This window comes from Artemia franciscana, chromosome 4, assembly GCF_032884065.1.
Source record: "Artemia franciscana chromosome 4, ASM3288406v1, whole genome shotgun sequence".
NCBI lineage: Eukaryota > Metazoa > Arthropoda > Branchiopoda > Anostraca > Artemiidae > Artemia > Artemia franciscana.
In genome coordinates this window covers 62,291,198-62,316,888 of record NC_088866.1, presented here as the reverse complement: position 1 = coordinate 62,316,888, position 25,691 = coordinate 62,291,198, and the positions used below count along the sequence as shown (strand labels likewise).

General features: G+C 34.3%; 1 protein-coding gene across 1 annotated transcript; it reads left to right on the top strand.

The window, feature by feature from the left end:
* Positions 1–399: 399 nt before the first annotated feature.
* Positions 400–17,595, top strand: LOC136026697 (NHP2-like protein 1). Its single transcript, XM_065703447.1, has 4 exons — positions 400–537; positions 3,213–3,336; positions 13,665–13,802; positions 17,412–17,595. The coding sequence occupies exons 1-4, from the start codon at positions 535–537 to the stop codon at positions 17,534–17,536; spliced, it is 390 nt and encodes a 129-aa protein (XP_065559519.1). The 5' UTR covers positions 400–534; the 3' UTR covers positions 17,537–17,595.
* The last annotated feature ends 8,096 nt before the right edge of the window (positions 17,596–25,691 follow it).

Genomic DNA, 25,691 nt, shown 5'->3' with positions numbered 1-25,691 from the left:
TGCAAAGTCTTAGTGTCAGAAAAAAAACCATGAGTTCAAAATATTAAGCTGCCATACAGCTTAAGGTAATTCTTTGATATTTCAAACTTAAAAGCAGCACAAAATGTCAAATATTTTCGTCTGTCGGGTAGGTTTGTCCTTCTTCCCTGCAAATGTTGAGGGAAGATCAACAAAATTACGACTCTTCCTGAAGTTTAAAAAAAAACGATGAGGATAGCTTTCAGACTGAAAATTCAGCATTAATGTTACATCCAGATGTAGCATTCTCCGTGAAACAAGCTTTCGGACACTCTCACTATAAAGTGAAATCTCAAAAGTGGATTATTTGATAAAATGTTTTGGGGCTTGTTCGGACTTGTTTTGAAAACTCCAGGGCGTTTTTCTGCGCTGACAATCTGGGAACACTGCGTGTAAAAATATTAATACAGCTACAACATTTGACTTAAAGCGTGGCAAGCACGTGTACACTTATTCTATAATTTTATTACTGTCACCTCAGTGAAGCGATTTTAGGGCATCGCAGAGGGGTTAAAGATGGTAAGTGCAGGGTTTACTTTTGTAATTTCGGTTTAACCCATTCAATAAATTCTGAACTACTGAGAGGCTAGCTAATACAGATTTTCCTTTACTAGGCTTAGGCTAAACCATCTCTGAATCTTGTGAAATTTTGAAAAAAAAATCCTAGTAAACCAACCTAGGCTGCAACACAACTGTTACCTTTGGTAAAATTCTAGATGAATTGTTTTTTGTTATCTTTGAAAATAGATTTTATTGAGCTTGGGGGAAAATTCTAGTTAATTGACTTCTTGCTATCTTGGAAAAGGTTTAGGTTAGGAAAATGAAACTTTCAGGGATGAGTCTAAAGGCTAAAGTATGTCTCGAGAAGGTATTTGAAGTACCCACCTCCACTCCTTCTCCCTCTAGAGGGCTCTGAAATTCACCTACATGACATGTCTAGGCTATACCTATTGAAATTTGACAAAACAACATTTTACCTTAATTTCCAGTTACATGATGCCTCTTCTCTGCCTTTTGTTCTAAAAAATGCAATTCCTGTTATTTGAGTAGCCTAGAATTCTGAGCCATACCAACATTTATTTTCAAAATATAGGAAATGTAGTTGCATATCTTTACAACCTTATAAATTGGGATTGAGCAAATTTGTGAGGCTGGAAACAATTTTGTTGTACTTCCTTCAAGCAGAAGATCTATTTTGCAAGGTTTCACTTTTATAACACACATATTTTTAAAGATCATTAAAGGTAAGGGCCCTCTAGAGGGAGAAAGAGTAGAGGTGGGTACTTCAAAATACCTTCCTGGGATATACATTAGCCCTTAGACTCATCCCTGAGCATTTCATTATCCCAAACTTACCCCTTTCCAAGATAACCAAAAGTCAATCAATTAGAATTTTACCAAAAATTTTCATTCTGCAGAATATAAGAATAATACCCAACCATACTTAAGTTTTGCATAAATTATTCAGCTAGTTTGCTGATTAAAAAGTTGTCTTAAGCCAACAAGACATTAGCCTACTTGAAAATTGAAATTTGAAAGAAAAATAAACTTTAGCCAACTAGCCAGATATAGGCTAATAAAAGTATGATAGCCAACTCTGTGTCCCTAACTAGGTGAATAATTTTGTCTTCCACCTGGGAAGATAAATGTCAATGCTTTGTCTAAGAGAATGAATTAGCCTATATGGCTAGTTAGGTATAGTCATCTGATTTCATTGAGAGTTTACTTTTCTGCCTAGTTGAATATGTGTCAGAAGACAAAGCATTATCCACCTAGTTAGATGTTTATGCTGTGGGCTTAGTTTAATTCTTATCAAACTAGGTAGTTAAAGGTGTAAGATTCTTAGAAATAGAAATGAAGATTTTGCAACATCCAACTTCTAGAAGTAATTGCAGACCTAGGTATACCATTTGATTATGTTTATATTGATTTTTCAAAGGCCTTTGATAAGGTTTTATACCCTTACTTCTTCATAAATGTGCTATGCATAACCTAGGACAAAGAACAGTTTTATTCATAGGTGATTATCTAAAGGAGCACACTCAGCAGGTAGTTGTTGGGGATGTAATGTCATCTCCAATTGAAGTAATAAGTGGGGTGTCCCAGGGCAGTTGCTTAGGACCTGTTTTACTGTTTATTTGTGAATGATTTACCCTCATCTATCCATCACTCATTTCTAAAGTTGTTTGCCAAGGACATGATAGTCTACTTACTCATAAAAAATCTAACAGAGGTACAACTTATGAAAGAGGAACACTTCTGTCTGGTTTCCATTAAGTGTAATGGATGAGCTTTGTGTTGAAAAGGTACAAAGGAGGGCATCAAGGATGATTCCTTACCTTTGGCATCTTCTCTACAAAGAGCAACTCTCTAGGCTTGGTATTCCATTATTAAATTTCAGATGGTACTGTAGTGACCTTATCAATGTGTTCTGTATTATCAAAGGAATAGATGACCTAGATTTTGATTCATTTTTCAGATACAGTCACTATCACTAGTCACTATCAAGTTTATTCTTTTAAAGGAAAAATATATATTTAATGTGCATATCATGTTTTTACTGTCTCTTAGGTTTCTTTCTTTCACTCATAGTAATTTCTCTTTGTTTTATACTTTTATGTCTGAACAACCTTTCTTTTCTGCTTGACACTGAATCATTGGATAGCTCTTGAATTTTTTTTTTTAATTTAAAAATTCAGTTAAAACAATTTTATCATATTTAGTTTTGCTCAAAATTTTAAAATAATTTTTTTGGGGGGGGGAGAAACTGGGGGATTTTTAAATATAAGGACAGGATATCTTTCCATGATTCTGGTAAACAAGGTACAAAACAGCCTTCTGTCAAAAGCTGGTGGTTTGGTGGGAATTTTCTTCAGTTTCTAATTGCCTTTGACTTGGCAAGACCCATGGTGAATATCATCTGTATCTAAATAAATAAATCAATCAACTAAAATAATATTTAAGATGATAAAGAAATGTCCCATGTTTTATACATGTATAAGTTTATTTACTTTTTTGTATTGAATATACAAGATCTGCATTGAAGCACTGAATAATTTTTCTAGTGGCTATCTTAGTATATGTGTAATAGATCTGGCCTGCTACTGAACAGCCTGTATATTTGATTCCTAGTGACGTTTTTTAGTATTTTCTTACTACACATTAAAATCATGTTTTTTTTTTGTTTTTTTTAGGCAACAGAACCAGAGATCAATGCTAAAGCCTATCCACTTGCTGATCCTGTTTTAACCACAAAAATATTAAATTTGGTTCAACAGGCTAATAACTATAAGCAACTCAGGAGAGGTGCAAATGAAGGTAAAAATGATACTTCAGTTTATTTGAATATATATTTAATTTCATAGGTTTAAATTTGGGTGCTGTTGCCCTCTAAGATTGTTATTCTAAATACACCAATGGTGCCATGCCAATAAGGGATTTCTGGTGGTAACAGGGCCAAAAACTGTAGCAGTAACACACCAGTTACAATTTTTCCTCACTGCTGCAAGCATTATTATTGTTGACTGCAAATATTTATGTTTTTATCATTCTTTCTCAAAACTCAGCTTTAATTTACAACAGATTTGGGCTTATTCATGAGCTAGAACCTGGCAAGCTGCTGGCTGTTATCCACAATTATTTTCAAACCTAATACTATATATTTTGTTCTTCTATAATTTTTTATTAATACTGCTTATACAGGAAAGCCTTTTGGGCCTTGCTCCCATGAAATCTCAAAGTGTTTACAATGCTCTCAATCTAACCACATATTTATACAATTTTAAATTTCTCAAATGCTGCCCCTGCCTACCCATACAAGTCTTACTTCCATGCTTGGCTGCAGCCTAGGCCTCCCAAGAATGCCTGTTAACAGATTTTTTTTTTTATGAATAGACAAACCAACTTTTATAACACTGATCCACTATGTAATTACATGTTTCTTTAAAAAATTTGGAAGCCTGATAGTATGGATTTTTCCATAAGAGGCTATCTTTGTAACACTGTGCTAGGAATAACAAGTCATATCTTCATAGGTGGATCAAAGCTCCTATCTTTATAAATTACATCAAGTATTTAGTAAAGCATTTGCATGCTTCTCCTGATGCTATAAAGCTACTCATACCAGAGAAGCATAATGCTCATTTTCATCCAAATGTGATAAAACTATGCCAAGGAGCAAGGGGTCATACTGCTGACAATACCATTCCTCTGTAGTCATTGCATGCAACCATTGGATATTTCTGTCTCTGACCAACCCAAGTGTCAGTGCAACCAGTCCATGGATATGTGGATGGTCAACAGTCCTGGAAGAACTGTCATAATTTACATCACTGCTGGATTGGTATGAAAACCTTTTCCCACCATCATACCATCATTTTTTCAGAAGGGACTTGGAAGGTATATCCCCTTTCAATCCAGACTATTTTGATAATGAAGATCTGTGCTCTTAAATAAAGACCAACCAAATGTTTTTTTAGCCTATGAAGCTGGTGGCAAGTTGCAAAGTTCATCAGAGGTTGTAACTTCAGCCTATCCCTACCTGCTCTGCCATCCTCTCACCCAATGCTTTCAGTAAGCCCTGTGATTTTGCAGCCATTGTCATTTAGGAAAGTCACACCTGAGCAAGTACAACCATATCCCAGCACCACTAAGAAAGCAAAATGCTTCAAGGAAGTAAGGAGGGCAGAACAAAAGTGCTCACTGATACATTAGTGAAGGCTAAGATTGGAGGTACCTTTGCTACAAGGGAGGCAAAGAAGAGGTAGAAAAGAAAAAATCAAGCAAAACAAAGAAGTAGGCTATGAAGAGATTTGGTGAGAAGACAGCACTGAGGGTGAAAATGATATTTATGACAACTCAGACAGTTATCTTGGGTGAGATACTGAAAAGGAATTTGAATCTAGTTTTGATTTGGTTTGCAGTTGGAAACTTTGTAAAAGTCATCTATGAGGGCCTTTAGGGAGAAGGTTGAACCTACTGCAAAGGTCAGTGACTAAGAGTGTTGGGAGAGGTAATGTGTGAAAGTGGTTGGAACAGCTAGATCATTATCTACTACATGAAAGAGAATTTGGGGTAAAAAAAAGAAACAGTTCTTGGACAGCGTTTGATCTTGGACAAATGGTTTGACTAAAATGTATCTACTCTAAACAAGGACAGGTTCTAAATCATGGACCTAATGCATATAGTTGGGATTGACTGACTACAATCTTATAACCAAGTCTATTTAAATATGATTCCTCTTTTTCACAACACATGTCTGTGATAATCTGTCCATGGTTGAGGTAATTCAACTTTAAGATCCTTTGTCCAAGATAGGGCAGTAATTTTTTATTTTTTTCAATTTTCCAAAATTAGACTCAAGCTAAAAATTTGTTATTACAATCAGACCTCTACTATTAATTGTCTCTGTATGTTAAATAGTTACCATTGTATATGGTTGAAAAATACAATTTAAACAGAGTAGGTAGAGAAAAATTAATTTTCAAGGTGGTATAATAGATATAATGACATGTTAATAAATTGATGGGGAGTAGTCAGTCTGGACTCATCCTGGTTAAAGGTAGGAACAGGGCCACAATGAGTGATAAGAAAAAAGTTAAACAGAGATGTGCAGAACATTTTGAGAATGTACTAAACCAGGATAGAATTACAGGAAAAGGAAAAAGTTTGTGATACCTTGGATGGGAATGAAGATTCGTTTTGTGAGGAAGAATTAGCAATAGCACTAAAAGGATTAAAAAATAATAAAGCACCAGTTGCTGATACTGTGGTAAATGAGTTTCTTAAATATGATGGCTCAAAGGTTAGAAATATGTTACTGATGATTGTGAATATGATTTTGAGAAAGGGGAAGTACCTAGCGATTTTAGAAAAACTTTAATGAAACTACTGTATAAGAAAGGTGATAAGAGTGAGTATTGTAATTATTGAGGCATTAGTCTGGTTCATGTAGGTAGAAAATTACTTAGTAACACAAAACTTTTTAGACTGAGAGATGCTGTAGACAAAGTTATAAGAGAAGAACAGTGTAGTTTAGGAAATGTAGAGGATGTGTTGACCAAATTTTCATTCTTAGCTTAATAATTGAGAAGTGTCTGAGTTATCAAATACCTTTGGTCCTCAGTTTTATAGATTATGGACAAGCGTTCAATTCCGTTGATAGAAGAGCTTTAGGAAATGTCTTATCCTTGTATGGTATACCAGACAAATATGCTAGACTGATTAGTGCTATGTATGGGACTAACACTGCTGCAATTGAGGTAGGAAATGAGGTTACCTGCCAGTCCCATATAAAATCAGGAGTTAAGTAGTGTTGTGTTTTATCCCCCTTTATATCAATTATTTTGATGGACTCAAGCTTAATGAGCACAGGAAAGCCAATGCCAGAACAAGGAATCAAATGGGGTGGAAAGACTTTCATTTACTTGGATTATTCAGATGATTTAAGCATCCTAGATGAAAGTGTGAGCAAAATGAATGAACTTCAAGAGATTTTGCAAATTAGGGGTTCTAGAATAAGTTTGAAAATTATTGTTAAGAAGACTAAGTTGCTAAGGCTAGGATTGGTGACGTTGGGCTACCAAAAGACTTATGAAGTTAGATTTATCAAGGTAGCTTCACTTACATAGATAGTATTATCAGTAAAAACATAGGGAGCAATGAATATGTTAAAGGTAAAATAGCCAAGGCTCAGGGTTTTTTTTTCACATTAAAAAAGTTTGGAAAAATAGGAAGATAACTCTGCCAAACAAGATTACAATATTGGAAGCTTCAATGATATTGGCTCTGAAGCATGGGCACTCCAAAAAGCAGATGAAGATTTGATAGATGTTTTACAGAGAAATTGTCTATGGATTGTACTGGGTACCTGGCTGACTGTATATATTTCAAACCATAGGCTTTACGAAAAGTGTGGTTCAATTCTGCTTTCTAGGACTATAATGATAGAAAGGTTTGGATAGTTAGGTTATGTTCTGCAGATGACAGATTGCTGAAGATTGTCCCTTTCAGCCAACTGTTTAGGGCTAAGCAGAAAGTAGATTGTCCATGGTTGGGGTTGGAGGATGTCATACAGAAAGATTCAAGGGAAATGGGAACTTCCTGGGAGGGTCTAAAGAGAGAGGCTTTGAATAGATTGGGATGGAGGAGGAGCATTCGTAGCTATGTTGGCCTCAGGTGGCTTGGTGCTGCAGTGAGTTGTTAGTTGTAGTAGTATAATAGATACAACTATTGAGATGGTGATTAAGGACACCTGCATTTGTAGCTTCTTTCCCGTTCATTTCTGTCGATGTCTGAAATAGGCCCCCCTCTGTAATTAGACACCTCTTAGTCTGCTCCTAGTTATTACACCTCCAGTGGTTTTATGACAAATAAGAAACACATTTAATCGTCTCAATGATGAATTCAGAATTTAAATAACGGTTAGGAACCTCCCGTTTTAAGTAACACTGCTATGTGACGGAATCAAAACTTCAGTATTTATAAACACCTGCCTATGGTAAGAACTATAGAAATATTGATTCTTTGCTTTACCAAGGTGTTTTGCTATTGAGATGTCTTTATATCTGATGTTCCTACCCATAATTTAATCTGGTGTCTGTTTGAAAGACAGTTGTCCATTCAATGGGTGAGCTACAAGAACTGGTGCTGAATAAAGGCTCACCCTGTAAGTACCGGAAATTCTTGCAAACTGTGTTTAATCTTGGAAACCGCACATAGTTTCTAACTAGGAAAATCGAAATCCCTAGCCACACAAGAAAAGAATAGCTCCATCATGATGGTTGCATTTGACGCAGTAAAGAATTTGTGCACCTATTCAAAGTCAGCCAAACGCCGCCACCTCGTTCGGTGGTGTTACGACGCTTCGGCGGCGGTTGACCAAGCGTGTTGCTGGTGGCGTTCAGTGCATGTGCTGGTGCTGTGTTGGGGTCTAATTCTAACAATCCTTTTTATAATAGAGCATTTAATAATAATTTATCATTATTAAATACCATGTATATAAGCTTGAAGTTCTGATAATTGGGAAGGAGTATCAGAGTAATTTTTCCTTGGAGGGGGGAGGGATCCAGGTAGAAAATATCAATATCTGAATTTTCTTTTGTATCATTTTCTTAATTTTTCGAGTGGTGGAGCATTTCAGGCCAATCCTGGGGAAGAAATTACTCCCTCTGTTGCTGTTAATTCACGAAAATGTTGAGAATGGGGCAAAGCGTATTTTTCAGTATCCAGGGGGGTGGGCAATTTGTTTTTTGTCAATGATAATACAAAACAAATTCAATGAAAACACCCCCAAAAAGGTATTAGGGGGTGGGAAAAAATCTAGGACGCACATGCCCTTCCTTAATTGGCATTAATACCTCCCTTTTTTGTATTTATGCAAACAGGCTACCGTACATTGTCTTGTCTATTATTGCTCTGACAGTTTTTGTCAAAAGGGAATAGAAAGAAAAATGCCCAAAATAACGACATACCTTGTTTAAAATGGGTTGCAGATCAAATGTTTGAATATATAGCTCAGGTTTGTAAGGGAAATTTGGAAAAATTGATGATTATGTTTGCTTGTTTTTTTGTTGTTGTTTTTTGTTTTGTTTTATAGCTTGGAAAGAGGCTGCTCAAGCCATAAGGCTTATCGGCAAATAATTCTGTTTTTATATCGTTTTTGCTTGTTAAATAAATTATCTCTCTACTTAGAGCATCATTTGTTATGTGTGCAATTCAACAATCAGCTGATTTTCTGAGTAGTTGGTTCCAAAATTATGTGCAGTAATGTGACAAAGAAGGTAGCTTGGAAACATATTGAAAAGGAAAAGTATAGGTTTTGTAGGATTTGTGTCTTTGAATTGAGACATAGTCAGCAAGGTAGATAGTTGTTGCTCAAGCTTTTATGAGAGTGTTCAAATTTATGTCTGGTTGTTTCTACCTAAGAAATGGCTTCATTAATTATACTTGGTTTTTCTGCGTTTTGAAAATCTGAAAGCTCAAAATAATGTAATATTATTTTTATATTTTTCATAATACTGTGTCTTAGCAATGGCGTTTTGGGGTGCAGAAGAATATGATGTGCTGACTTGAATAAAATTGTGGTCTGCTATAATGATGGAAAAATAGTCTTTAAGATCTGTCATTGTTCAGATCTAAACCTATTGCAATTTATTATGTAATTCCTTGGTCTGCTGTGTTAATATCAGAAAAAAGATCCTTTTCTTTGCAAAATAAATTAAAATGGGTTTTTAAATATAAAGGAATTACATAATAAATTGCATTAGGTTTTTAAAATAAATTAAAATGGGATTTTAAGATAAATGGTAAAATAAATGTTACATTTATTTCAAGTTGTTTCTTCATTAACGTTCAAATATAAACCTATAAATATGGCTAGGATTTAAGTTGAAATTTTTTTGTTCTAACATAAGGTAATGGATCATGTAATCGTCTATTGGGAATTATATTTATCAGTATTCTATATACCGAGGTTTCTTTTCTTTTTTTTTGCAAAGGAGCTCCATCTTTATGTTGGTTTTCCTAAATGTCATAATTGAACTGTCTTTTTAGATAACCTGAGTGTTGATGGTTATGCATTATTAATGAAAATATTGAAATGTAAGTCTTGTATTACATTGATGATATGCAAGGGCTGTTAAAAACTATACAATGGAGTAATTAATCTTCAGGGCTTTTAATGTGAACTATGAAATGGTTAATATCCTTGAATTTTTGTACAGTAAGTCATTCAAATTTTTTTTCTAAAGTCAAAACAAGTTTTTTTTTTAGAATAGAATAGAATATGATTTATTGGCTAAAATAGCACACAAGCTAGCATAAGCACGTCAGAACAATTATAATTACAATGATAAAATAAATGTTAAGGGATAAACATAGTTACAAAGTTAAATCAATTATTAAAATGCGAAACAAAATAGGGAGCGAAAGAGTTTTTGTACCTCATTGTCAACATTTGGGGACACAAGTCAAGTTGAGTATTTGGAGCTCTACGAGCATTAAGTCTTGTATTGGGAAGGATTGGGGGGTTTTCTTTGAAGGGGGGAAGAAGACGTCGATGATACTCAGAACTAAGGCACTTGTGCCCGAAGTTCATGGTAAGGAGGTGACGTCGTGATTCCAATGTAGTGAGTTCAAGTTTAGCCAAACCTTCATCATAAGTAGTATAGGACGTCCCCAGTATAATTTTTATAGCTCTTTTTTGAATGCTTTCAATTTTAGAACATTGGGATTTGGTCAGTCCAGGGTGCCAGACAGGGCAAGCATATTCAAGACAAGGTCTTATATAAGAAGAATAAATTATTTTAAGGTTCTGGATTGATATGGAGAACCGTTTAAGAAGGGAGAAAGATCTAAGGAGAAAACCATCTGTTTTAAATAAGTGAAAAGAGTGAGATTTCCATTTAAGGTCATTGTCCAAGTGCACACCAAGTAGCTTAACCATGTTTAAATCTGGGATGCAAAGGTAATTATTCATTGGGGGTATATTTTTTTTAAAAGGAGAATAGCATTAAACTGCTTTTCGGTATGCTCAGATTGAGTTTAACATTGGCAAGATCATTCTTTAAGTTGTTAATGAGTGAGTCAAGTTTAACGCCCAAAGTGTTTGAGGTTTGACAAAGGTTAAGTAATGTCAAATCATCCGCAAATTTAAAAGTGTTGTCAAAGTTTGGTAAAACATTGTTAAAAACAATTAAGAATGCTAAAGGACCCAATTTAGTCTCTTGGGGTGCTCCACAGGAAATCGAGGTAAAACCTGATGAATCTCCGTTAGGGAGGACTACACATTGCTCACGACCAGATAAAAAACTAGCTGCTATACGTAAAACAAAATCTCTGACACCTAAAGCCCTTGCATTATCAATAACTGTCTGATGATCCAAGTTGTCAAAGGCTTTACTAATATCAGCAAAAACAGCCTCAACGTAGGAACTACTTAACTCAAGATGTTTGAAAACAGTGTCAAGTATATAACATAAACAATGGGTGGTACTATGATTCGGCCTAAAGCCAAACTGATTTGGGTTAATTTTATCTTGAATATCATCAAAGAGGAAATTGTAAATAAAACTTTCAAAAATTTTAGAGAAAATAGAGGTTTTTGATATTGGTCTTAAGTCAGAGGGGACTTTTGGGGTCTTGTTTTTTGGTATAGGTGATATAATAGCTCGTTTAAAACACATTGGAAAAATACCATCTACAAAACATTGGTTAAAAATTGCAGTTAGAGGTACACATAAATAATGGGCACATTTCACAATCAATTTGGTAGGGATATCACCTGGGTAAACTGACTTATTTGTATCAAGATTTTCGAGTTTAAGCTGGGTCTGATGTATTCCAATCACAGGAATGTCACTCACTGCACTGTTGGCCGGCATATTTTGGAGTGGCGGGTGAGTTTTACAAGTTGAAGTAAAATAATCGTTTATGATGTCTGCACTCACTGGGTTGCCATTACTATCCAGTAAGAGAAACTTAGAAGAGACCTTTCTCATGAGATCTTGGATACATTTGTGGAAATTCTTAGGGTTAGAATACAGTAACTTATTGAGCACGTGAGCACCATGCTCTTTTCTTGCTTTACGAATTTCACTAATAACAATGTTTCGAAGTTTTCGAGATTCCAGGAAAAATCCTTCCTTAAAGAGTCTATCACGTTCATTTATTAGGCACAAATTTTTTTTATTTATCCATGGTTTACAATTGGATTTGTAATTGACTTTTTTCACTGGAAAGATGTCACAGTATAACTGGAAAAGTTCAGCTGAAAACTTAGAAGCCATTTCATCACCATTGGTAACTTACCCCTAATGGAGGGGCTATTTTCGGGGCACAGTAGTAATCTTCAATGTTGGTAAAAATCAAGTCTAGGGTTTTATCACTGCGTGTAGGTGACTTGACTACCTGGTCAAGACTAAGAGCAGCGCTAAGCCACTTTTGATCTAGCTCATTAAAATCACCACATAATGTAATTGCAGCATAGGGGTACTTGTGGCGAATTCTGTCAGTATAAAGTTGCAGATATGCCGTCAGCTCCTCCTTAAATCCACTACGGGGAGGGTAATAAATAATACAAAAAATCATGCAAGATACGTCTTTTGGGAGGTTTTCGGGTCTGGTCCAGAGCCATAAAACTTCAGTTTTGGAGTTGTTCTCTATTTCAGAAAATGATAGAATCCGATTTGGGAGGGTACACTTACAAAAAAAGCAACTCCTCCACCATGAGATATAGGAATACCATCGTTGTCCAATCTGGGCTTAAAATGGGAGTCATAATTAGGAATCGAGCAAGAATCTTCTGTAGCAGACCATGTTTCTGTAAGGAAAGCAATATCAGTCCGGTTTTTGCCAAGAATAATTTGTAGTTCCTCCATTTTATTTACTAGTGACCTTACATTCGCAAGAAGGATTCTAGGAAATGAGTAGGAGTGACGTATCGTACCAGGGTTATTGGCAAACAATTTCCTAGCCGGGTTTACTTTCCCTTTGTCAGCAATAGAGCTTTACTGCTTGTAATAGGTACAATGCTATACCCAAAATCACACTCTAGTCTTAGAGGCTATAGATAACAGTAGTCAAGTTGCAAAAGTTTTTTATCTGCTAGGATAACAAAAAGATAATTTAACCTATTAACAAATTGATGTGTAATTGTGCTCAATTGAACTAATACTGGCTATACAAACCTACTTTTCTTTTTGAGAAAAAGTTTAAATGCTGTTTTTCACCTCATGAGTTATAAGTGGGAAACTTCTGTCTTACAACCTGTAGTGTGTGCTACCTATCTCTGAGAACCATTTCAGGATTCTCTATACTACCAGTTTTTGAAAAATTGTGAAGTAACTTTCAACAGTTAATGTTTCTGAAGTTCCAATCTTTGAAAATGGTGATGGACCCCGTTTTACGAAAACAAAAAAATGTTTTTGAAATGAAAGTAAAGACTGGCATTAAATTTTTAAACAATTATACAGTTTCCTTGAATATACATATAGCTGCCGCTTCTAACTCTCTACTTTTTATGCTAAACTTGAAGTAGCGCTTTCCTGAAAGCATTTTATAATTAAGTAAAACATACCTGTTCAGTAATTGGGACTGCTAACACAAATTTATTGTCAAACGTCAAGGTTTTTTTTTTTTTTTACATTAGTTTGTTTAAAACGTTTTGGATTTGTGATGTTTCAGTGCATCACTTTAGTGAAAAAAAACATTTTAGTTTGCTATAGAAATATTGTCTTGCTTTTCATTCATTTTTGTCTAAACCAAGCTGTTTTCCCTCTGGCTTGAGAAGTGAGTGATTTGGCGAGAAAATAAATAAATTAATCACCAATTTTTCTCCTATTGGTGGGATGGTGCACTAATCTAGTTTCTATTGTGATAAAGTAGCTACGTTGAAATTGACCAAAGGCCCGAGTGAAAAAACAAACTTAGTCTTTTATTGGGATTTGAGTCTGGAAACAAAAACATGAATCTTTCTAAACTAATCATCAGACCCTAAACAAGTATATTTTTTTTCAGTTATAATAACAATGCTCTTTCTAATCTCAGCTTGAAATGGTAAGTTATTCTCTTTTACTTTTGGTTAGTTAAATCTAACAGCGTTTTGTTTTTATTTTGAGTATTATTATAAATCTTGTTTTTGATTTCAGCTACAAAGACCCTTAATAGAGGACTGTCTGAATTTATTGTCATGGCTGCTGATGCTGAGCCCCTTGAAATTCTTCTTCATTTACCACTTCTCTGTGAAGATAAAAATGTTCCTTATGTTTTTGTACGATCTAAGCAAGGTATGTGTCTAAAAATAAATTTTGAATGTGTAAAAAATTGAAAGTGGACTAAAGTAGGAAATTTGAAAACATGAGCACATTGTTGCTATCCAATTCGTCTTATCTTTTTATATGGTATAATTCCTGATGTATTAGGTAGTTTTTTTTAATAGTATGAATGTAAAATTCTTGTGGTGGAAATAATTTGCATTCTTAATGGAGTAATCACAATTCTATATTTATTTACAAAAATCAATTAAAGTAGCATATTTATCTTCCAGAAAAATTTGTCTTTTTGAGACGCAAACCTCAAAACATGCATGTCAAACGAAAGTCTTTTGGGGCTCAGTACTTACTTCTGAAGCTCAACTGAAACATACTATCTTTTTTTTCAAAAATACTGAAGCTAACCTGAAGTATTTTGTCTTTTTTTTTTCAACAATACTCTCATTAATACCTAGTTGTTGTATGTATTATAATCCTATATCAAATTGAAATAGAATCTAGATGTTCAAAGAATTAGGAATATCCCTTAATAAAATTATTGATCTCTGGCTAATCTAAGAATTTTAAATCCTATTGCTATTTTGTACTCCTATCGTATCTTAATTAAGTTTTATCAGATTTACCAGATCTATGTAAACAAAGATCTATGGGGTAGAGTTCTTACACAAGGGGTAGAGTTTTTAGATTTTTAATTATTGGAAATTGTAGAGATTTAGAAACCAGAGTTCAAGGTAGTTTGTCAGTAACTTGCACACGTTGAAGATTTTTATTCTTAGTATAAGAGTGGAAATGTAGCTAGTACCAGCAAAAAAAAAGTGTTTCTTGACATTTTTCCAACCTAATAATCAAGAAAAACCAGTGTATTTAATTCAACTGGCAAAATCAGTGCAGTAATTTGTGTCTCGTCTCAGTTTCTAAGAAAAGCACAATTGAGAACCTTAAAAAAAAAAAATGGGGAGAAATGCTAAATGCTGGTTGAGTTTTTTGGTTGACACTGGCTCTGGTTTTCTCTCTTACAAGTTATCTATACTTTTCGCGTTAGGGAAGAAATTCATATAATTAAAAAGTTGTATAAAATAGAGATGTTAGTAAGGTAAATTGATTGTGGTTTACTTTCATCTTTCAACATTTTAGAATCAAAGTGCTTGATTCAATATTCTCTAGAAATAATGACTAATACAGAGAATCAAAACAACTTACCTGGGCATCTAAATAAATTTTTCAATGCTCTAATTTAAATTAACACAAACTATAACAGCCAGAATCGTCTAGGTTTTTGCTTAACTATAAAATAATAATGGCTCATTTCATTTATAGAGGTTGACAGACCAAATTGTACTTTTGTCAAGAACTAGCAATCAAACTAATGACTTGACCATGTAAGATGTTAAATTGTAGAGAAGTCTAATTTTAAATCGAAAACCTAAAGTTAGTTTTTGCTAAATAGCTGAAGTTAAACGTTAGATAGATTAAAAGATTAATACCCATTCACAATGAGATTCTGCTAATCTCAAGATGTAGTTGGTTGTTGAATGATTTTTCGAAATCCCGTAAAAAATCTGATTGGTCCAAAGTTGCGTTAACTGAATCTCGGTATTAGTAAAATCTAATTACGAATGGACCTTTAACATACTCACATGCCTGTCTTCACTGTCTGTTTCTGCTTCAAGGCTCCTTCACTAACTACCCTTAGAATCTGTCCATCATAGCTTGTAAAGTATAGAGAACAAAGGAGTGGACATTCCTAGTTACTGGAATTTCAATATTCAACCCTTTAATGAATTTAATACTCAATAGTAAAACATCACGTTTGGACCAAATCTCTTTTTTTGTAGGAGCTGATTAAAGGGTTTCTAAAAATATGTAATAAATCCTATAATTAAAGAATGGTCACAAAGGAAGAAGTAGAGATGGGAATTTGAAAGCACCCTCCCTGGGCTTAGTTTAGACCAAAGATCTAATTCCCAGATGTCTTGATGTAACACAACAAATTTTAATTTCGTGAAAAGTTTTTATGTCCTGCACGAGTGTAAGGAGTGAAGGTTGGTGCTTAAAACATCTTCCTGTGCCCTAATGTGGACCTTAGACACATTCCTGGAACCTCCATTCACATAGCTCAACGATTATTAAGAGTACAAAACTACTGTCTTCTTCAGTTTACCGAAAACGGGAGACAAATTTGACTGTTAAAGTTATTGGCTTAGACTCTTTTTTTCAAATGGTACAAGTACGGTAAACACGTATAGCTTAAGGGAGTTAGACCCTTTTTTTTACCTAAAACGTGAAGACTGGCAAAAAGGATGGTAGAATCAGAGAAGAGGGGTTTATTGGTAACTTGGTAAGTTGTGCTAGGTAATCAGAGGAACAGATCCGTGGTCCAAATCGGGCCTGGAAACGTGTTTTAAGGTCCTATTTTCACTGTTTCCCTTCTTGTAGGGCCTTAAATACTCAAGTAATATCTATGTATGTTTGAAGTTCCTGGTTTGGACTGTAGCCTACAGTCTGTAGGTTTTATTAACTCAGAAAAACCTTCAAAGGTAACAAAAGGCATCACAACTCAATTATCAAAGAAATGTTTAAACTTGTATTTTCTGGATTTTATATGTCAAAGCCTGTCTATATTTTGAAAGTTAGCACTTTATTAGACCTAGGGTAATGTGTCACTTATCAAACGATGGTAAACTCGTCTAGCAAGAGAAGATCCACGCACCTCTCTGTACTGTAGTCTTTAATCTGTAATATCACAATTTTCATTTTCAAAACTCAACAGAATAAATCACTTTCTAATTTGGTTTTACTTGACAAATAATGTAATGCACACTATTTACACGGGACCAACCTGGAACTTCATTTTACCCTTTGTGTAAACCCCAATTTTAACAATGAAGCACCCTTTCCCAGGAAAGGGCGTATTGGCTTTCATGACTTCTACGTTTCAAGGACTCCGATGACACTTAATGTACCTTTGTCATTTTGTGAGCTTGGAGATGACTAATGCTTAATTATTCTGAGAGTCTTAAAGTACAGTTTTTGTACAAGGGCTGCCTACTACTTCCAAACCTATGACCCTTTTATTCTTGTAATCACAATTTTCTATCCCGTTTTCAGTGTTCCATTATTGGTATGAATGCCGCGAGTCTCATGGTATATCTCACCTGTACTTTGGGCTCAGCTTTTCCTATCAGTTACAGTACACTGGGTATTGATGTTTACATATCTTTGTCGCTAAAAATCCAGCGAATCCGGATATCAGGACATAATATTATTAGTTTTGGATTTCTATGTCGTGTCAACCAGTTCGAGGTATTACTTTTTCTGCCACTGCTAAAAAAGATTGTCATGCCGTTACAGAATATGAAATCAGTAAACTGACATACTTCCCCATCTTTTTTGAATTTTCTGCTTTGACCGTTTTCTAAGAAATCCGTTAAAACTTTTGATCGTTCTTTTTAATAGATTCACCTCTCGAATTGTGCTAGCAAATGGTCAAGCTAGTTTTCCAGATAAGATTCATGACTAGTTTGTTCTATTATAGTTTGTTCTATTAATAAATATATAGCCCAAAAAGCGAGAGTAAAAATGAACTAGCAACTCAACTTACCAAATAAACCTTTTCTCTTGCAGCACTCGGCCGAGCTTGCGGGGTATCTCGTCCTGTGATTTCCTGTTCAGTTACGCAGCATGAAGGATCACAGCTGAAGCCACAGATTCAACAAATTCAACTTGAGATTGAAAAGCTGCTGATATAATGCCCATTTTTCATATATTTTTTTTGTATGAATTTGCATTTAAAATGTGTGATTTAGCATATGTTTATTCACTAGTTAACCACTGTTAATTTAATAGATGGAAAAGATGTCGACAGGGTTGCAACCCTTGGCGATTCTTCTTTCTCCCTAGTTGTGTTTTTCCCTATAATAATTCAAGATGACTCCCTATAATAATAAGATAATTCAAGATGTCTTCAAATTACATTCTGGGTTCAGAAGGTACAACAAATTTATGCTAGTAAATACTATACAAAATCAAGTATTTCCTATAGGGCAAACCTATTTATTACTCTGTCGGTGTTATTTATCTCAAGTGGAGGGATTTTGGGGTCAATTGTTCTAAGATTTTTATCAAGTAAATCTCTTAAAATGCTGTAAAAAAGGTTGGATAATTGTCACAACTCGCCTATGAATCGGAGCTGGCGACATGCTGACGTTACATCTACATCATTTGTGCAGAATTCTTGTCTTGTAATTGCTTTTCGTTTAAATTTCTGAGCAGTAAAAATTGATTTCTTTAAATTTTTCAATTAGAAAAAAATTTTAAATTTAAAGTTAGCATAGTTTTGTTTATTCACTAGTTTACCACGGTTAATTTAATAGTGCAAAAAGATGTCGACAGGGTTGCAACCCTTGGCGGTTCTTTTTCTCCCCAGTTATGTTTTTCCCTATCGATATTTTTTTAAAGATAATTCAAGATGTCTTCAAATTACATTCTGGGTTCAAAAGGTACAACAAATTAATGCTAGTGAATACTAAAAAAAAAAAAAAAAATCAAGTATTTCCTATAGGGTAAACCTATTTAGTACTCTGCTGGTGTTATTTCTCTCAAGTTTAGGGATTTTGGGGTGACTTGTTTTATGATTTTTATCCAATAACTCTTATTTAAATGTTGTAAAAAAAAGTTGGATAATTGTCACAAACCGCCTATGAATCGGAGCTGGTGACATGGTGTCGTTACATCTGCATCATTTGTGCAGAATTCCTGTCTTGTAATTGCTTTTCGTTTAAATTTTATGGGCTGTAAAAATTGATTTCTTAAATTTCTGGCTATATATATGTTGCAAAATATTTCAATTATTTTTCGCTATATCATTTCATACACATAAGTGACACTGATGAGACTAGAGTTTAAATTTAATAGGGGGGGGCCTTGAGGCCTGTCCTCTCTTAAATTTTAAATCTGTCTTGTTTTTCATTGCCAATTTTGAGGCAAGGAGATTTTTTTTTGTGGTTGTTTGTATGTATGAATAACACAGTTGTCTATTGATTTGAAACAGTATATGAAAATAACATAGGTAATATTCGTAAATACATTCATACAGATTGTGTAATAAAAATTAGATAATCCGCATTTTTGGCCACACAACATGTGCGAGTATTTCTTGATTTACAGAAAATGTGTTTTGACAAGAACTATTTAACAAAATCGGGATCATCGGGTTGCACCATTCGACATGGCTTAATATAATGCTCAAAGGTAACTCAATTTGACCAAAGTTGACACTCGACACAGTTGTTTATAGACGACTAATACAATGTGTTTAAATGCAGGGGAAGGGAGGGGACATAGAATTGACCACCTCAACTGGTAACTTTTTAAATTCAAAAAAGATGTACTTCTGAAGAGAAAATTGTTCAGTTAAGACACAAAAGTTAAGAGATGAACAAGTTATTCGACGCTAAAATTCAAAGAAAAAATCTGATAATCTGAAGTTAGTGAAATCTGATAAGTTCAACAATCATAGTTTGTAGTCTCTGGGCCTGAAGGGAACGCTTATTTAAATGATCCTCGTTCAAGATACAAAGAATAGTGAATCTCCTTCTGAAATGGAACGGTTTCCTTGATAGAGGAGTAAATTGAAGACGGAAAACTCCGAGGTGCAATAGGCAGGCGGTACCACTTCTCCACGAGGAGTAGATATAATGCCAGTTTGAAGGGAATTCTAAAATGTTTTGAAACATGCACCAAGATATATTTGTTTAATGTTGCGTGACAGCCTCTTTAGTGGGGACATCTGTGTGTTTCTAGGCGGATTGTTAATTGTGCAAAATGGATGAAGAACTGGAATAATATATTTGTGGGAAGTTACGCTTTAAACCGGGAAATCTGCTTTGGAGATTTATGATCTCTTAAAAGTAGGTTTTTGGAGACAAATATTTACTTTATCTGTTTAACAGATTCATAGAAGGTCGCATGTCAGCTGATGATGACCACTTGCTCGGGCAGCCTCCACATATCCAGATCAAAATTGTTGTCAGACGAACAAAAAAAACAAAACACTGATACTGTTCAGTCGAGTCAAAATGAACGTAGAATCTTGGAGTAGGATATAACAGGGGACAAATCTTGAGTTTTGGGTATGACCCAGAAACAAGGGCTCAATCCTCTTAATGGAAGAGATCAGATTCACCCCAACCGAAGAGAGTGCAACAAAGTTAGTAGAGTATAAAGGCAATGTTAATGTTTTTTTTTTTTTTCATTTTATGGGTATCGTACTTTCCGAATCCCGATAGTCAACCAAAAAATACTGCAAAACTGTCCTTCAGCGTTAGTTCCAAAACCTTCGGCGGAAAAGACCTTCCATCTGCAAACAGAAAAATTGGAGTCCTTGCCGCTATAACCCATCCGTGCATTGTGCGATTCCGATCCAGAAATTTTTGGCCAAATTTGATTTTCCCGTGCTCCCCCCTTCCTTTGCTATAATTGACTCCCTGCCAACTTATATCTGGTTCTTAAACTAGAACTGCTGGGGAAGGGAAAGAGATTTGAATCAACCGTCGACATCCCAGCAATTATGAAGAGAATTCTTTTCACCTTTATGGAAGTAAATTTTCAGGAATGTCTCCAGAAGTTCAGACACCGTTGGAATTGGCGTGTTTGTTCGGAAGGGAACTGGTTTGAAAGAAATCTATCGCAACAGTTTGTAAGTACTGCCAGGATTATTTTACAAGCCTAATTGTACCTCGTATTATTCGTCCTCAGTAAAGTCAAAATGTTTAGAAGCAGCAATACAGACAAAAATAAAATCAATAGAATTCAGTTTAAATACTATTCTGAAAATACTGAATAGGCCTTTGAATTACTGGGAGGAGGGGGTCCCAAAAACCTCTTGTCCTCTGCTTGCTTTACAGAGTGAGATTCCGGTGCAATACAGAGTTTTGCGAGTAGCAGTTTCCGGTGCTGAATATTTTTGGTCTTGGTTAACTTCTATGTTTTTGTCAACCCGGAATGATGTATTCTGTTTGAGCTTTATAACAGTAAAAATCTTAAAATTCCTGCTTTTTAGTACAAGACATTTAAAAAAGAAATATCTTTTTCTTCCCATGACCCACTTTTTTTTCGCAGAAGATAGACCCAGATGATAGCGAAGAATAGTTTAAATTCTGTAGGACAGTTATCAGAATATTCTATTATAAGTATGAAAGTTCGAAAACACTTGATATTGATTAACCAACATGATGTACAGTTGCGCCTATCAGAGATAAACTAGAATCAGAAAAGCTTATAGAGATTCATAGATGTCGTTGAGAAATGAATCTTGACATCATCCGTTTCAACAGCTTCAGACGCTGTCTTAGGCTTTATTTAGATAGGCATAAATTCTACGGCTAATGCTGATGATATGGCCACCACTTCAAGAAAGATTTCTCGGCAAGTATCATTTCTATTTTTCTGAAAAAGTTAACAATCGTTTTTCAGCAGATCGTCCATACATTACAACAAAAATCAAGGCACTAAGCAGTAAAATCAGACAACTCTTCTGGGAAAACTATACACAGAAGTGACTACCTTGAAGAATAAAATCAGAGGAATGACACGCCAGTCAGCGGCAGTACACAACCAAATGGAAATATCTCATTTATTAGATTCTAAACCTGGATAGTGGTATAAAAGGATAAAGCAAATGACGGGTAAAATGCAGACTGGACTAGATATCGGCTATGATAAGCTGGAAAAAAGGAACTGCAGATCACCTAAACACTCATCTGGTAGCAATTGTTTAGTCACTTCCATCACTAGACTCGGAGGATTTTTCGCATCCATCTCCAGATTCTATGGATTTTCCAATCATCACAAGATCCCAAGTTCTCCTCAAATTGATGAAACTGAAGAGGACCAGTATTGCACCATTCGATATTCCTGTTGATCTCAATAAGGCTTTTTCTGATGCTTCGCTAACTTTTATATTCAACAAGATTACAATGTCAGGCCAGTATCCGCAAAATTGGGAAAAGGTATTCATAACCCCTATCTTCAAAAAAGGAGCCCCTTGTAATTTTACTAGTGTGCGGCGTGTTGCGATGACACCTATTTTTAGCAAGATCTATAAAAGTTTCATCGCTGGGTGTCCGAAAACTTGTAATCTGCATAAAATTGACCCTCAACGATTTGGTAATATTCCCAAATATTCGGCAAGCCATTACTTAGTTAGTTTCCGCGATAAGATTCTGAAGCATCTAGATGAACCAGAACACTGGGTTAACCTCATCGCGATTGACCTAAAGAAAGCATTCGATTTGATATGCCATAGAACCGTTATCCGCAAGCTATTGACAAATTTTAATGTTGATTTATAGTCGTAAGACTACAGATGTATAGTATAATATAGTCGTAATAGTATATTAGTCGTAATGGTATAGTCGTAAGACTATAGATGTATAGTCGTAAGGTAAGAATAGTCGCAAATTTTTTTTTCAGCTAGAAGTAAAAAAAAAACTAAGTGCAAATCAGCCTATTCTGATCCTTAGCCAATCTATTGAGGAGTAGATTGGATTTTAGGTCCTCTACTTCTTTTCGTGATGGTAAATGAGTTGGCAAATGATTAGTCGGATCGCTTTAAGTTCGTTGATGATTTATCCGTACTGGAGCTGGGTTAACTTAATTTTCGCCTTGTCATTTTTTTTTCTACTGGATTCAAAAGTTAATCGTGTAAAACAGCGTTCTGGTTTCCTTGTTTTTCACTTAATGTTTTGTCAACTTTTTTCTATTTGAAACATTTTTTTTTCCTTGCATAGGACTGCGGCATGAGAGAAAATCTGAATCCAGTTTTAATTTTGGCAGTCAAAATTGCACTAGGACAATGGTGTCAGTTCATGAAACCTTCGGGGAGAGGCAAGGACTTTCTTAATGTAGCTACAAAAAAAGGTATATTATTTTCGAAATCTATGGGAAAGGTAAATTGTTTCTAAGACCCCTCTCCCACTGCCTCAATTGGTACCCTTGCTCTAGGAAGCTTTTTCAACCAATAGTTTATGTTTATTTTTTAATCTTAACCCTAAAATTTCACAAAAACAGATAAAGTTTGAAAAACAGTTATATCCAAATTACAACAGCTAGTATAAAATATTATAATTGTTTATTTGTATTCAGAGTAAAAGGTTCTTGAAGAACGACATAGTAGTTTTTGAAAAAAAACACATGTATGTTTGAATTTGCTGTCCATATAATAACAGTAGTCAACAATGATTCTCCATCTTCAATATTGTCTCTGGTATAGACGCCGTGCTGATTTTAGATTACTGGGTGACCCTAATTGTTTTTCAAATTTAATATTTACTTGCAGAGTAAAATCCAACAAAGGTTGAGGTGAGGAGAATCAATATGAGGATTTTCAAATTTTATTAGCCAATTTTGTGATATTCCATAATGGAAGTAATTGATTTTTACATATGTAAAGATACACAACCATTTTAATTACACCTGCCAACATGATTAAAAGTACAATTTAATTACCTTAGATTATAAGTTACATTTAAAAGCTCTAAGTTGGTGGAAAAATGCCATCGACAGGTGGTCCAGTGTAAGGTAAGTCATTTAATCACCTTCCAAAGATCGTCGGTTGTGTACAAAAGACACGTCACCCTTTATTAAATACCTGAATCAGCTACAAATGGCAGTTTTTTCTCACCCACTAGTGTTTATTAAAACGTGTTTTTTTTTGTTACTGTGGTTCGTTCTTTACTAGGGTGTTTACTATGACATAGTACCTGAAGACTGAGCTTTGCTTGGTGAAAAGAAAGACAGTTTTTAATAAGAGCTTTTATTTTTTTCGGGAAACCTTTTTGAATATTTCTGCCGACAAGTTATTCCATTGTATCGACAATTAAATTAAACTGTAATGTTCATCTTAAAATAATTAGCAAAATCTTATAGGCCATTTGTATTTGTGACACTGTTGATATAAAAAAAATTCTGAAAAATACGACTATAGCAGAAAATTGTCAAATGGATAGTTCAAATGTTGCCAGAGTCGAACCCGCAAACTTTGGATTAAAATTTCAACGCGCTATTACTTAACCTAAGCAGGCTTGTAAACACTAATAAAGAAAATAGAATGATAAGAAATGCATATGAATATAACATTATTCATATGAACATTTTTTTCCATAATCAAGGCTCTAAACAAATTTCCCCAAAATCTTGACCTATTTTGATCACTTTTTTACACTAGAAAACGTTAGTATGCCCTAAAGTATATGTAGTTTTCATGAAAAAAAAACACATAATTATTACTCGTTTAAATAAATAGATCTATGCTTATTTTTATCTTGGTCTGTATCTGTGAAGGTTAAACTCATGACTTTTCTTATTGTAACTTGGAATAATTAAACGCAAAAGAACTACTGAGTTTAATCTTATTTCTTGTTTGTGGGATACTTTCTGCAAAGACAAAATGCCTTAAATTTATGTTTAACTTAGAATAATTAAGTATAAAGAATTTAGCTTGTAATTTATTTTTATCTGTAAAACTAGAATTTTCTTAGTTCCAAAATGCACATTGGAAGAGTCAAGTTTAAGATTCTAATTTAATACTTGTTAACTTTATTTTTGTGTGCCAAGTGGTTTTATAGTTCAAATTTCCTTAAGTTTTATCTTTTCGTGTTTTTTGGGTGTTTTCTCTTCTGCTAAGATTCTTCGCACAGCACAACTTGGAATTTTTTTTAATCCTTTATATCTCTTAACAATTGTGAGAATCTTACAAAATATGGAACATCCTTATACTGTAAAACTAAAACAGTCTTCCTTTTCTCCTTCTGTCTCTCTTTTTTTTTTTTTTTCTTTTTTTTATGTGTTTGTGATGTTGCATTGGTGATTTCTCTTTTCATGATATGTGAAACGGCCATATAATATCTTATTTTCCATATATAAAAATCTTCAAACTGTAGTTTAATGTTATTTGGGTCAAATGGTTGCTGTAAGTCTAAACTTTCTTATCTTTTGTAGATTTGATGTTTCTTTAAAGCTAAAACTCCTTTAATTTCCCGTTTTAGCTTAAAATAGCTTGCAACGAATGTTTTGTTATCTTAGAATTGACTCTTTTTGTAGATTAAATGAAAAAAATAAGTTTTTATATAACTGAAAGTAAGGAGCGACATTAAAACTTAAAACCAACAGAAGTTACTCCGTGTATGAAAGGGGCTGTTCCCTCCTCAACGCCCCGCTCTTTACGCTAAAGTTTGACTCTTTCTCTCAACTCCCTTTTCTAAAACAGTAAAAAATTTTAGCGTAAACAGCGGGGTGTTGAGGAGGGGACAGCCCCTTTCATACACGGAGTAATTTCTGTTCGTTTTAAGTTTTATTGTCGCTCCATACTTTCAGTTAAAAAGACTTGTTTTTTTATATATATATAATTTCTGAACGTTTTTGAATTAATGCATGCTTGATTTTGACTCACTGTACATGAATAATTAAAACGAAATTTGCGTATTAAATTTCTTTTTGCTAAATGGCTTTCTCTTAGTTTTGATCGGATGATTTTGAGAAAAAGGGGTGGGGGAGGAGGCCTAGTTGCCCTCCAATTTTTTGGTTACTTAAAAAGGCAACTAGATTTTTTAATTTTTAACGAACGTTTTTATTAGTAAAAAAAGGTACTTAACTTACGAATTAACTTACTTAATGAACTTCTATATTCATATATTTTTATTATGTACATGAGGGGGTTCGCCCCCTCGTTAATACCTCGCTCTTTACGCTAAAGCTTTAATTTTGTCCCAATTCTGTATGAATGAGCCCTGAATCACAAAGGCCGTAGAATAAATAGTTGAAATTACTAAAAATACTTTAGTGTAAAGAGCGAGGTTTTTAGGAGAAGATGAACCCTTCATATGCGTAATAATCTATGTTCGTTCT